At 41.6% G+C, this 14991-nt stretch overlaps 1 protein-coding gene across 5 annotated transcripts in view; it reads right to left on the minus strand.

The window, feature by feature from the left end:
* The window catches only part of Map3k3 (mitogen-activated protein kinase kinase kinase 3), an 80339-nt gene that overhangs the window by 25542 nt on the left and 39806 nt on the right, over nt 1-14991 (minus strand). For all 5 annotated transcript variants that reach the window (XM_028865171.2, XM_028865170.2, XM_037201283.1 and 2 more), the window contains one exon: nt 7696-7816. In XM_028865171.2, the coding sequence (XP_028721004.1) occupies nt 7696-7816 (121 nt within the window). The remainder of the gene's footprint in view (nt 1-7695; nt 7817-14991) is intronic.

The raw sequence follows: 14991 nt of genomic DNA on the forward strand, positions 1-14991 counted from the left end.
CAAAAACCAAAAACAAAACCAAAAACAAAAACCAAACAAACAAACAAACAAAAAAAACCCTAATGACTTTTCACTGTTTTCAGCAAAGATTAAAACAAATCATTACTGTCCATAGGGCTCTTCCTTCTCTCTAGCCGAAGCCTGCTCTCCTTGCTCCTGGTTCTTATCATTCCAGACATCAGTTCTTCTCTTTTTCCAACAGTCCACCTTCTCTCTAGCCCTTAGGTCTCAACAAACATAATATCTCCTGTCCAAAGCACTTGCCCTCAAATCTTTGTACAGCTTCCATATGTACTTTAGGTGGTAGCCTAAGGTTTCCTGATCCCAAGATCAGGTCCTACCCCTCATTTACATATTCATGCAACACCATACAATCTTCCAGCCACAGTTTGTAACTACATACTGATTACATTATGACAAACATTTTTTTTCATGGTCTACAAGGTCCACAGCAAAAAGCCTGTGTCTTTTTTAGTATCCAAGTTTCTGGCCCATAATGGATTTTTTTTGGTAATGAATGAACAAAGATAAGAGTTTGGAGGGAAACATAATATGATTATTAGCATTTCAATGGAGATAAGTACAAGGCACAAGTATTTTCTATGACTTCCCACCAACTACCTCCCCCCTCCCAAAAAAATCTTAGGTATAGTCCAGAGTTCTTAAAAAGTGGCCTTGGGGATACCTTCTTGGTTTTCTCCATGCCTCTTCTAAATATATTGGCCTACCTGTACCTGAAAGACAACATTCTCTCCAAAGCGCATCTTTTCAACCTTGCCTATGGAAGTCTCCAGAATCTTGAGAGTCCACCTCCTCCACAGAATGCACTTTCCATGTTACTTTAATAGACATTAATTTCCATCAGGCCAGGCATGGAAGGAGCTGGATATGGTAGTGTATGCTTATAATCCCAGTACTTGGGAGGTACAGACAGGAGAATCAGTTGCTCAAGGCTAGTTTTCACAAGTGTAAGAGCATTTGGGCTGTATGACTTTTTTTCTTCAAGACAGGGTTTCTCTGTGTAGCTCTGGAACTCACTCTGGAGACCAAGCGAGGCTTGAACTCACAGAGATCCACCCACTTTTGTCCCCCAAGCGCTGAGATTAAAGGCATGTGACACCACTGCCTGGTTTATTATTTTTTACTTTATTTTATGTTCATTAGTATTTTGCCTGCATGTATGTCTGTATGAGAGTGTCATATCCCCTGGAAATGGAGTAATAGACAGGTGTGTGTTGCCATGTGGGGGCTGGGAATTGAACCTGGGTCCTCTGGAAAAAGCCAGTGATCTTACCGCTGAGCCATCTTCCAGCCCTTGATTTTATTTTTTTAAAACCCAAGTTTCCCCTTTCCTGGTTCCACTTCTTTCACACCTTATCTATAGTATCTCAAATACACGCAGTATTTTCTGGAGCTCACCATGTTCTTTTGTTTTTTGTTTTTTATTTATGTAATTTATGTATGAGTGTTCTATCTGTGTGTATGCCTGAATGCCAGAAGAGGGCATCAGACCCCATTATAGATGGTTGTGAGATGCCATGTGGTTGCTGGGAATTGAACTCAGGACCTCTAGAATAGCAGCCAGTGCTCTTAACTGCTAAGCCATCTCTCCAGTCCCCATGTTCTTTTGTGATGATGCCAACAGGTGCTCTTCCCCATGCCTAGAATGCTAGTCTTAACCTTCCTTTGTGCATCAGTTCTGACTTTCCCATTGCTGTTTCTCTTCTAGGCAGAATCTGTGTTCCTATGACCCTTGACTTTCCATAGACTCCACTGTTCCATTCATTCCAGGCCAACACAGTGCTCACTGAACAAAAGAAGCCAGGACCTAGGTATGTTGAGATATGGGTGTCCATTTTCCAGATAAACAGAAACTATACAAAAATCCCATCATTTAACATGTCTAGTCAAGGAAATGATTTCCACATATGGTTTCCTACAACACGGAAAAAGGACCTCAATGGTTCAGCAGTTAGCCCTTGCCTCCACCCAGGAATCACAAGTTCATGCTTAGGGACAGAAAACCCAATTCCTGCTCTATGTTACAAAGAATGAGGCTGCCCATCCTTCCTCTTCTATTTCTACAAGGACTTGGGGAGAATTTTTCCCTCTGCTTCTCTACTTTCTCCCATTATAATGGACTGATACATCTGAAACCCACCCACCATTCATTAACTTTGCTGTTCTATATGAAAGAACAGGAGAAATAGGTATTCCTATGTTGCCAACTCTGCCCAACTTGGCTTCAAACTCACAATTTTCCTGTTTCAACCTTGGTGAGTGGCTGGCACATGCCACCATGCCTGAAGATGGGATCACTTTGGACAGTATAGTAAGCACCATTTCAGTCTTGACAATGCAAAAATCTCCAATCCTCAGAGGTCTGTTTACTCTTATTCAGATTTGGAATTCTGTTAATTCTGTGAGGATTTATTCACCCACAGTCTAAAATTTATTAAATCATAACTTCGTTGTTGCTATATATTTTTTTCAAATAGCCATCATCTTTCTAGTTATTTTTCAGTCATTTTTTTATCTTGTACTTTCTATCTTGAACATTTTCCATGTCTGCCTTCCTTACTACTTTCTCCAGCAATTTTTTTTTCTTGAGGGAAAGGTCTTATGTAGCACAGGCTGGCATTAAACTTCTGATACCTAGCCCCTACAATGCTAGGTTGACAAGTATACACTCCAACATCCAGTTTCTTCTCTAATAACTTGGTTTGTGTTTAAGTGTTGCTTTTATATTTTTTATAAAATGTCTTTATAAATACATTGAAAGCTGTATTATATTTCTACTTAAAGTACTGTTGTAGTGGTATTTGCTCCACCCATGACATTGGGCTATATGGCCCAAAGGAGGCAGTGTACGTGACCTTTTATAAGGAGTTGGAGAATGGTCACATGCCCCTTCTCACTGCTCCTGCCTGTGAGTTAAGATTCACTCCTGGTCAGATCAGAGGACAACTTCAGCTGTCTACTCTATTCTATATTTGTGAATGTATTTCCTCAACTTATATCTTAATAAATTCTGTACCCATTTCATAGACTCACGTGGATTGATCATAATAAATGATGCCCAATGTGGGGCACCAATCCATGACCCTGGGATTAAGAGTCCCATGTTCTACCAACTCAGGATGAACAGGACATAAGGAAAAGTGACTACTGAACTTTACCAAGACAGGGTAAGATGGTCTTTCAAAATTCCTGCTTCTGAAACCAGTCAGATATTCTAGGCCTGTAGCCAAATTGGATGCCCCAACGGTGCTGAGAAACTTTAGGTGACTGTCCAGGCTGCCAGCTGTCTCTGTCTATTCTCACAAGAATGTTGGAAACTGCTTGCTTGTATTTTCCGTTTTCTCAGGTATTATTATGTTCCTTCTCAGGTCTTTGATGGACTTGAAGACTAGATAGTTACAGTTACAATCATATCTTAGCTAGAACATATTAGTACTAGAATTAGAATTTTCAAGACAGGACAGCTATTGGAGTAATCTCAGTAATTTGCCATTCACCCATGTTCTGGACGTTTCTGGACATTCAGCATGCCTTTCTTGTTTGATGTTATTCTTGTTGGTTGTAGTTCCATTTTTTTTTTTAAAAAAAGATTTATTTATTTATTATGTATACAGCATGTATGACTGCAGGCCAGAAGAGGGCACCAGATCTCATTACAGATGGTTGTGAGCCACCATGTGGTTGCTGGGAATTGAACTCAGGACCTTTGGAAGAACAAGCAGTGCTCTTAACCTCTGAGCCATCTCTCCAGCCCTGTAGTTCCATTTTTATTTATGTTATTACCCTTTGTTTTTCCTGGACAATACTTGATAATCATTCTTATTGTATATAGTTTGCATTAAGATTAGAATCTTCTTATTTAGACAAAAAGGAGAAATGTGGTGGTACTTGCACCGCCTCCCCTGGGCCCTATAGCCCAAGGTCATGGGCGGAGTAAATACCACTACATATTGTTATAATTTAAAAACTGAAATTTAAGCCAGGCATGGTGGTGCACGCCTTTAATCCCAGGGTGGAGGAGGCAGAAGCAGGGGGAATCTCTGACCTACAGAGGGAGTTCTAGGACAGTGAGGGCTACACAGAGAAACCCTGTCTCAAAAAACAAAACAAAACAAAAAAGAAAAAGAAAAGTAATCTGAACTAAATTACCACTTAAATCCACATATTTCTTAATTCTCTTCATAGTGTATTACTGAGAAAATATTATACAGTAATGATTTATTTTGTGGCTGGGGCTAATATATGGCTCTGTGTGCAGAACATTTGCCTAGATGGCACAAGGTTTGGGCCAGGTTCAAACCACAGCATTGGTAAAAAACAAAAACAAAAACAAAAAACAAACAACAAAACACATACACACAAAAAAGTCCACACACCACAAACAAACCAAACGTTTTGTATCAAAACACACATGGGATTTAAAACAGTATTGTTTCCTTATGACTATATTCTGGATTGTTTTGACAGGGTCTCAAAGGTCTGGGCTGGCTTCAAACATCTAATATAGCTGAGGATGACCTTGAACTCTTGATCTTCCCGCCTCAGTCATCCATGTGCTGTTATTACGGATGGTGCCATCTTTCTCAAATTGGTTTTTGCTTTGTTTTGCTTTTTCAGACAGGGTTCCAAGTCGTCTGCACGTGTCATGATGCCCAGTCTTCTATGGTTTCTAATTTTACTAAATTATAATTAAAAGTTATTCTTGCTGTGGAATATGGAGGTTTTCTTATTTCTTGTTGGTGTTTATGGCTTTTGTTTACTTATTTTGAGGCAGGGTCTCATGTGTAGCCCTGCCTGGCCTGGAATTCCATGTAGATGAGGCTAGCCTCAAACTCACAGGGTTCTGCCTGTTCCTGCTCCCGTGTGCTGGGGTTAAAGTGTGCATCACCATACCCAGCTATTTGAGACTATGTGGCTTTGTCTGTAACTCACTACACAGACAGAGCAAGCTGGCTTTACACTTTGGGCATTCCTTTTGCTTCTGCCTCCTGAGTGCTGAGTTCATAGGCACACTATCATACCCACATTGGGAGCTTTCTTTTAATATCCTAGTATAAGGGCTATGGTTATAAAAGGTACATATTTTCTTGGAAAAAAAAATGTCTATTCTCTATAGTTTCTAAATACATCCAATAACTACTGTCTTAATATTATTAACTCCCCTAAAAGTCTTTAATTAACAAATTGGATTTTTGAGCTTCACTTAAAATTTTGAAAATGTTGGATGTGGTGGCTCATGCCTGTAACCCCAGCACTGAGGGGCAAAGGCAAGAGGATTGTAAGTTCCAGGGCAAGCAGAGCCACATACTGGGTTTAGAGAAGCCCAGGCTAGAGTGAGACCCTGTCTTAAAAAATAAAAAAGTCTCTGGTAAAGAAACCAAGCTGAAGAGCTAGAGAGATGGCTCAGTGGTTAGGAGGACTTGCTGCTCTCACAACTGTCTGTAATATTTCCAGGAGATCTAGTGCCCCTTCGGGCCTCTGAGGACACTAGGCATGCACATGATGCACATACATGCAGTAACTTACACATAACAAATTAAGAAAAAGCCATGGGGGAAATTTCCTAGGTTTCAGAAATCAGATTTTTAGGACATTCTACACACGATTTTTGCTGGGTCTCTTTCTCTTCAACTAGCTTATGTCCATTATTTAAAAATCTGAAATTTACTTTCATTCAAACATTCAGCTTAGAGCCAGGTGGTGGTGGTGGTGGTGGTGGTGGTGGTGGTGGTGGTGGTGGTGCACGCCTTTAATCCCAGCACTTAGGAGGTAGAGGCAGGCGGATCTCTGTGAGGTCGAGGCCAGCCTGAGCTACAGAGTGAGTTCCAGGATAGGCTCCAAAGCTACACAGAGAAACCCTGTCTCAAAAAACAAAACAAAACAAACAAACAAAAAATTCAGCTTAGAAACATTTAATATGAGTGCTTGAGTTCCAGAAATTACTCAGTGGGACAATGTCAGTGGCTCAGTAACCCATTTTTTTCTTGCTACTCTCTCAGGAAGAACATCACCCATAGAGAGGTTCATATCAGCAGGAACAAGGTTCATACCTCCCCAGACTCAGCTCAGGATCTTTAGAGAACAGCTAAGTTTGACTGAATTCTGCTCATGTGGAAAGGGAAAACTTGGCTTCCTAGTGGCAGCAGGTGTCTCAGATCATTAGGGTAGTAGTTTGCAAATGTTTGATAAAGTCAGGTTACTTTTAGCTTTTAAAAAAAGAATTATTTTTAATTATATATAATATACATATACATATACACATGTATGTGTGTATATACATGCACACATATATGTATATACATACATACATACATACAGATATATATGTGTATGTGCATGTGAGTACAGATGACTACCAAGGTCTAAAAAGAGAACTGGATCTCCTGGAGCTGGAGTGACAGGCAGTTTTGAGCCACTTGACATGGGTGCCAGGAACTGAACTCTGGTCCTCTGGAAGAGTAGTCCCTCCTCTAAACCAATGAGACATATCTCCGGCCCCCAGATTTCTATCTTGATAAAAACCCCACAGTTCAAGAAATGGGGCTTTCTCTATAACCTTGTGCTGGGTAGTTTTATGTTAACTTGACACAAGCTAGAGTCATCTGAGGAAACCTCAACTGGAAAAAATGCTTCCATTAAGACAAGGCTGTAAGGGGCTAGAGAGATGGCTCAGTGGTTAAGAGCACTGGCTGCTCTTCCAGAGGACACAGGTTCAATTCCCAGCACCCACATGGCGGTTCACAATGGGCTGTAACTCCTGTTCCAGAGTTTCTGACACCCTTACACAGATATACATTCCAGCAAAACACCAATGCACATTAAATTAAAAAAAAAAAAAAAAAAAAAAAAAGACAGCTATAGGTAAGCCTGTAGGGCATTTACTTAATCAGTGATATGGGAGGGCCCAGCCCATTATGGGTGGTGCTACCCCTGGGCTGGTGGTCCTGAATAATATAAGAAAGCAGCACTCCTCTATGTAGTCTTAATCGTTCCTGCCTCCAGGTTCCTGCCTTTTTGAATTCCTGCCCTGACTGCCTTCAATGATGAACTGTGACATGAAGAAGTAAACAAAATAAACCTTTTCCTCCTCAACTTTTGGTCATGGTATTTCATCACAGCAGTAGTAACCCTAACTAAGACAGACCCTGAGAAGCATCTGGAGAAACATTGTTATATAATGCACAACCTGATTTAGAATTCTTTCCTGGGAGGCCTAGTAGCAACTACATAACTTCTTTGCTACTCAACTGTAGATACTATGTTAATGCTCTGAGCTTCCAGATAACTCAGTTGACTTCCCAAGAGTTTCACTGGCTGAAGCACAGGATTTCTCAGGAATAAGAAAGAAGTCTATGTACAAAACTGAAATGTAGATCTGACTCCTAATTTGACATGTCCTCTGTAAGTCTTCAAACAGACATCTGAGGAGATCACTTTCTCAGGGATGTTTAAAAGAATTTTAATCATGCCATCATATCATTATATTCTAAGGTCCTCAAGGGTCAGGGTATGAGACCAGTCATTTCATGTCCTCTCTTCCCCAAATAAAAGCATAGCATACTACTTTGCATAGTGATAATCAATGAATATTTGATGATTGTTTAATAGTTGAATATTTTAAATTTGAACACATCAAATATATTAGAACAGGGAAGAAAAAAGTGAAATACTCACTGACAGAAAGGTGCCTGCTTCTGGGCTCAGGAGTTTGGTAGATGGTGTTTATATCCCCTGCCGACTGGGAAGGCTTGATTCGAACCTGCTTGGACACTCCAGAGTGGGGAGAGGAACTGGTCTGTAAGAGAGGAGGAAAAGTGTGAGCTAGATCTTTAATCAAGTCTGCGAAGTCTGCGAAGGATCTTCGTCTTTCCTTAGGATTTCTCACACTCTTCAGGCACCTTTTAATACATAGACTGCCAGGCTTTTCACCAAATTCCAATCCTCAACCTGTCTTGGCAAATCACTATTTCCTTGATGTACTTCTACAGCTTCAGTGATATAGATGTACTGAACTCTGTGCCCCAATTCAATGGGTAATGACCCAGACACAGGAGAGTAACACCATCTGTGTAATAATCTGCCAAACAAGAAAGAGCTGGAAATACCCTCTCATATATTTATTTATCAAGAGGCTGAAGAGGTGGCTCAGCAGTTAAAGAGCACTTGCTACTCTTACAGAGGACCCAGGTTCAGCTCCCAGTACTTACATGGCAGCTCAAAACTATCTAACTTCAGTTCCTGGGGCCCCAACACCCTCTCTGGCCCCCTCAGGGACCAGCACACATGTGCAATACATATATTCAGGTAAAACACTCACACATAAAATAAAAATAAATCTTAAAAAAAAATCTAGCGAGCATAGAAAGAACAGCAGAAAACTATTTCAGCAGCAAAGTCATCTACTGTGAAGGTAGTGATGGTATTTCTCTACCCTACAAAATTCTGGCTACTAAATATGTATTTTAATTTTTTTCCCTTTTTTCAGACAAGGACTTATTCGTCACCCAACTGGCCTTGAACTTGTGATCTCCCTGTCTCAGGTGCCTGAGTGCTGAGATTAGAAATATGTACTACCACACCAGATTAAATACGTACTTTACAAAGCCACTCGGGCCATGGGTGTCCCAGGGCCTTGCTGCCACTAGGGCCATACTGATCTGGGTGGCCTGTACTGCTGGTGGAGCCATGGTGACACTCAGGCCAGAGCTGCTGCTGAGGGCCATGTCTGTGTCTGTGTTCCTGCTACAGCTGGAGATTGTGATGATGTCTATGGCCCATGCTGCCACAGGGGTCATAGGAACTATGAAATCCAAGGGCTGTGCTGAGCTGGCCCCCATCCCTCACTGGCCCTGGGATAGCTGGCCACGCCCCTTGCTGGACTCTACAGCAGGAGAGCTGGCTCCAATGGGATGGGTTTAAGAGAGCTGGTTCTGCCGGGCGTTGGTGGCGCACGCCTTTAATCCCAGCACTCGGGAGGCAGAGCCAGGCGGATCTCTGTGAGTTCGAGGCCAGCCTGGGCTACCAAGTGAGCTCCAGGAAAGGCGCAAAGCTACACAGAGAAACCCTGTCTTGAAAAACCAAAAAAAAAAAAAAAAAGAGAGCTGGTTCTGCCCCTCTCCTGAGGGGGACGGTCCCAGTGGCCAGGACAGAGCAGCTCAGCTACCACCCAAACCCACATCCTGGACCTTGGTTGGTCCATCCTAATATCTACCCATCTATGACCAGCTGGAGTACGTGAAGGGACTGGTCCTGCAGGACGACAGCGGCAGGATTTCCATGACTTAGGGCAACAGCAGGATATCTGAGGAGCTTCGGAGAGGGTCCAGTGATGATGGTGTGCCAGAAGACTTTGAACCAGACCAATGACTCATTGAGGTGAACATTTTGTGTATGGGGCCAACTGGAAAAAGGGTATATTGTGTGACACACCACAGCACCCAATGCCACTAGGATGAATGAAAAGGCGTTAGAAAGACAGAGGAGCAAGGTGTTTTATTGCTGTTTGTTTTTAATTTTTTTGGGGGGGGGCATTCATTTGGGGATGCTGCTGCAGGGGTTAGGGTAGGATATGGAGGGACTGGGAGGTGAGTGGGATTGGGGTACATGATGTGAAATTCCCAAAGAATTATGTTTAAAAAACAAAAAAACAAACCAAAGCTACTCAGGGGTGTTGAGCAGCAGCTCAGTGAGTAAGAGTGCTCACTTTGCAAGCATGAGGCCTGAGTTTCGACTCCAGCACCTATGGAAAGAGCCAGGCACGGCTGTGACCCCATATGGGAAGTGAATGGGTGCTGGAGACAAGAAGGACACTGGGGCTTGCTGGCCACTAGTTCCAGGTTCAGCAAATAGATCCTAACTTAGGGAAGTAAGGTAGAGTGTGATAGATCAGAATACCTGATGTCCTCCTCTAGCCTAACTGCATTTGTACATACATGTGCACATACACCACACACACAGAAAGGTAACTCGATCAGCTCCTTCTTCCACAACTATAATCACTCTCTCAGATCTTAGCGGCTTCAAAGCACCAAGGTTTACAATGCAGTCACGTTCTAACGGGAAAGGCAGTCAAGTTGGAGGTCAAGGACCTTAGACCAGGGTCAGTAAGTAGCCTTCCTGCACTCACCCTGATTTTGTGCTAACCCAGTCAAGCCACCCAGGTGAGATATCAAATAATAGGGTGGGGCTTTACACTGAGAAAGCTTAAAATTTAATAATATGAAAAAAAGAAAAGAGTGCTATCAAGAGTAAAAATAGGAGCTACAATTTGGGTCAAAGTTTTTACTTGCTTGTCTGTATCTCTTCTACCTCCAACAGGGGAAAAAAAGTACCACATAAACAATCTCTATATCCTGTCCTTCAGGAAAAAGGCTTCCCGCTTCCAGGGGCAAGTTCAGCTGCCAAGCAACCTTCCCTAGTCTTTCCATGCCAGACTTCATCACATGTAAGGTTGTCTTGACAAACTGTCTTGTTCTAACAGGAAGTCAGAACCAAGGGGAAGTGAATGTTCTTGCTGAAGCCTCCAATGTGCAATAGCTCTCTGCTGAGAGTCAGAAAGGAAAAAACAGCCAAAACCACATACTGGGGGAAAAGGGCAAGGAGAGGCCCCATAGCCCTGAAGTTAGGGAAGGAGCTACATGATGAGTGGCCAAGGTCATCTGCTTAGACGCAAAGCCTTTCACATAGTGGGGATTGACTGAATCTTGGCAGCATGGATTTGAAATATATCAAAGAACGTATACTCTAATCTTCAGAGTTTTTTTTTTTTGTTGTTTTTTTTTTTTTGGTCTTGTTTTTCGAGACAGGGTTTCTCTCTGTGTAGCTTTGGAGTCTGTCCTAGAACTCGCTTTGTAGACCAGGCTGGCCTCGAATTCAGAGATCCGCCTGCCTCTGCCTCCCGAGTGCTGGGATTAAAGGTATGTGCCACCACTGCCCGGCCTAACCTTCAGTTTTAAAAATCTATAAACTGGGAGGTGGGGCTGGAGAGATGGTTTAGCAGTTAAGAGCACTGGCTGCTCTTCCAAAGGGGCTAGGTTGGATTCCCAGCATCCACAAGACAGCTCACACTGTCTGTAACTATAGTTCCAGGGGATCCAACACCCTCCTCTGGCCTCCATGGGCACCAGGCCCATATGTAGTTTAGGTAATACACAGAAAATAAAAATAATTTTAAAATTCTAAAAGCTATAAAAAAAAATTAAAACTGGGATGGGGGTGTAGCTCAGTTGGTAGGGTGCTTACACGGAGCCCTGGGTTCAGTCTCAGCACTGAGTAAACTAGACATGGTGATGTACACCTGTGTACATTCCAGCACTCCAGAGGTAGAAGCAAGAGAATCAAGAAGTACAAGGTCATCCATCCTCAGCTACCTAGTGGGTTCAAAATAAGCTTGGGTTAGAGATTGCCTCAAAATAAAGAAACAGTAACAAAGGCTGGATGAGGCAATTACAAAACATGGAGATTCATAGCCAACATTTATTAGTGATATAGGAACTGAAGACTGAAGATACAGTGTGCTGGAGCAGTGCACTTCAGTGTGATCTCTAGTGCCAGTCTATGAACTGGAAGCATACTGGTCCCCTCTCGGTAACCAGTAATGACAGTAATCCTGGAAACACTTTACAGCAATTTGTTAGAGTAACTTTATATCAACTGACTATAACAACTAAAAACCATGGGCTTACAGTTTATAGGTGTCTACTTTTTCTTTTTTTTTTTTTTTTTTGTTTTGGTGGATGAGGGTCAGATTCAGGGCCAGGGCCTTGGATTTACTAGGCAAGCATCTTTCTTTCTTTCTTTCTTTCTTTCTTTCTTTCTTTCTTTCTTTCTCTCTTCCTTTCTTCTTCTCTCTTCTCTTCTCTCTCTCTCTCTCTCTTTCTCCCCCTTCCTTCCTTCCTCTCTCTTTCTTTCTCTCTTTCTCTCTTTTTCTCTTTCCCTCCCTCCCCCCCCCCCCTCCTCTCTCTCTCTTTCTTTCTGAGACAGGGTCTCTCCATTATGTAGCTCTGGCTGTTCTAAAACTCACTATGTAGACCAGGTTGACCTTGAGCTCCCAGAGATGTGCCTGCTGCTTCTGCCTCCCAAGTGCTGTAATTAAAGGTGTGTGCTACAAAGCCTATCCCATTTTGCTTTTCAAATTAGTTAACTAAAAATTGGAAATTAAAAGAACAAAATTAATATTTCATGTGCCTATATACATAGATGTGGATGACATGGATTAATGATGGGTATCTTTCCTTGATCACTCTCCATCTTTTAAAACAATCTATTTATTTAAAAACAACTATTTATGTATTTACTTATTTCTGCATGTGCAGAGGTAGGATGGCTCGTGTGAGTCAGTTCTCAACTCCCTCCAGATAGGCTCCAGGGATCACACACTCAGGTCATGAGAGTTGGCAATCAGTACTTTCACTTTCTGAGCTATCTCACTGCCCTCTACTTTCTTTTCTTTTAACAAATTTTTATTTAATTAAATTAATTCATTTAATGGAGGCAGAGTCATCATGTTGTCTTAGCTGGTCTTTTTATTTTATTTTTAAATTTTATTCTGTGTTTATGTGTACATGTGAAGGGTGCATACATGTCATGGCATGTATGTGGAGACAACTTTTGGGAGCTGATTCTCTTTCCGCTATGTGGGTCCTCAGGATAAAAATCAGGTTGTCAGACTTAGAGGCAAAAGTCTTTATCCACAAAGTGACTTGTCACCCCATCTTTATTTCTTCTTCTTCTCCTCCTCTTCATTATTATGGCTTTTTGAGACAGGTTCTCACTGCTGGTGGCCTCGACCTTACAGAGATACATTTGTCTCCGCCTCCCAAGTGCTGGGATTAAAGGTGTGTGCCACCACACCCCTCCTCCACTGTTATTAAGTGTAAATCTTTGTTAATGCTAAAAATAGAAGCAGTTTAAGTTTCCCATTAGCACCTCCCCCAAAAGTTAGTCATGTAATTATGGTATATTTTGTTAAGGAAATTATGCATCATAACAAATTATAATTATGAAGATTAGATAGTGGAACAATGTTCATGATAATATAAAGTAAAAGCATAACTTAGAGACTTGCAGGAATAGCACTGAAAAAGTTTACATCAAGTATGTCCACATACATTAGAAACTCAAGAGGTATGTGCAGAAATAAACCAATAAATGTGTTATGATGAGGACTGTCTACAACAGCTTTGCTTTTTTAAACTTTAAAAAAAATTATTCATGTATTTTATGTATACAAGTGCTCTGTTCTCAGGTACATCAGAAGATGTACCTATTACAGATGGTTGTGAACCACCACGTGGTTGCTGGGAAGTGAACTAGTACCTCTGGAAGAGCAGTTAGTGTTCTAACGGCCACCTCTCCAGCCCCCAGCTTTGCTTTTTTAAATGTGTAACTTTAAAGCAGTAGTTCTCAACCTTCATAATGCTGTAATCCTTTAATATACTTCTTCATGTCGTGGTGATCCCCAACCATAAAATTATTTTCATTGCTACTTCACAATTGTAATTTTGCTACTGTTGAGTCATAAATATCTGTGTTTTCTGATGGTCTTAGGTGACCCATGAAAGGGTCATTCAATCCCCTCAAAAGGGTCAAGACCCACAGATTGAGAACCACTGCTTTAAATGATAGGACTCGAGATATTTATGTAGCATTTGTCCTATGCAAGACTATGATGAGTGTTAAGAGTTTAGATGGTCAGTTATTTTATTAAAATTATTTTAAATAATTCTGTGCCAAAGCTATACCTATTGTCTTATATAAGCACCCTTTAGTAAATGGAATGTGGAAGTAAATAACTAGTTATCTTTTAACTTCTCAGGGGATCAGAGGAGTATAGGAATTACGAGTCAGAGGTGATAGTACAATCAGGCAATAATTCAACTAAACTGCTAATCCAGCTTCTTTTATAAGGAAGGGAGGTTTGCTAAAAATGATCAACATTTGCTGAGAATTTTTGCTTATAGTCTTATGTCAACCTGACATAAACTAGAGTTATCTGAAAGGAGGGAACCTCAACTGAGAAAATACCTCCATAAAATGCAGCTGTAAAACACTTAATTAACGCCGGGCGGTGGTGGCGCACGCCTTTAATCCCAGCACTCAGGAGGCAGAGCCAGGCGGATCTCTGTGAGTTCAAGGCCAGCCTGGGCTACCAAGTGAGTTCCAGGAAAAGGCGCAAAGCTACACAGAGAAACCCTGTCTCGAAAAACCAAAAAAAAAACAAAACACTTAATTAACGACTAATGGGGGAGGGCCCAGTCCATTATGGGTGGTGCTATCCCTGGGCTGGTGGTCCTGGGTTCTATAAGAGAGCAGGCTGAGCAAGCCATGAGGAGCAAGACAGTAAACAGCACCCCTCCTTGGCCTCTGCATCAGCTCCTGCTCCAGGTTCTCACCCTGTTGGAGTTCCTGTCCTGACTTCCTTTGACACTGAACAGTGAAATACAAGTGTAAGCCAAAAAACCCTTTCCTCCCCAACTTGTGTTTTGGTCATGGTGTTTCACTGCAACAATAGAAACCCTAACTAAGATAGAGTTTAAAAAGCACTCCTCAGGGGCTGGAGAGATGGCTCAGCAGTTAAGAGCACTGGCTGCTCTTCTAGAGGTCCTGAGTTCAATTCCCGGCACCCACACAGGGGCTCACAACCATCTATAAAAGAATCTGATGCTCTCTTCTGTCATTCAGGCACATATGCAAATGTACTCATGTACATAAATAAATACATTAAAAAAAGCACTCCTCGTGTACTATTTAAAGAAAAGGTGGACAGTGTCTCAAAACAATGATACAGCTCCTAGTCTTAGGGAGTTTATAATCTTTTGTGGCATAACTTAAAGTATGCAATGAGAAGGCAATTACTAAACAAAGTGTGAACGGGTATGAAAACTACATCCAGACTGAAGGAATAAGAAATAATAAAAACAGTTATAGCAAGAATGCTGATAAACTGTAATAGGTAGTATCAAACCAGTT

Source organism: Peromyscus leucopus, chromosome 8b, assembly GCF_004664715.2.
Source record: "Peromyscus leucopus breed LL Stock chromosome 8b, UCI_PerLeu_2.1, whole genome shotgun sequence".
Classification (NCBI taxonomy): domain Eukaryota; kingdom Metazoa; phylum Chordata; class Mammalia; order Rodentia; family Cricetidae; genus Peromyscus; species Peromyscus leucopus.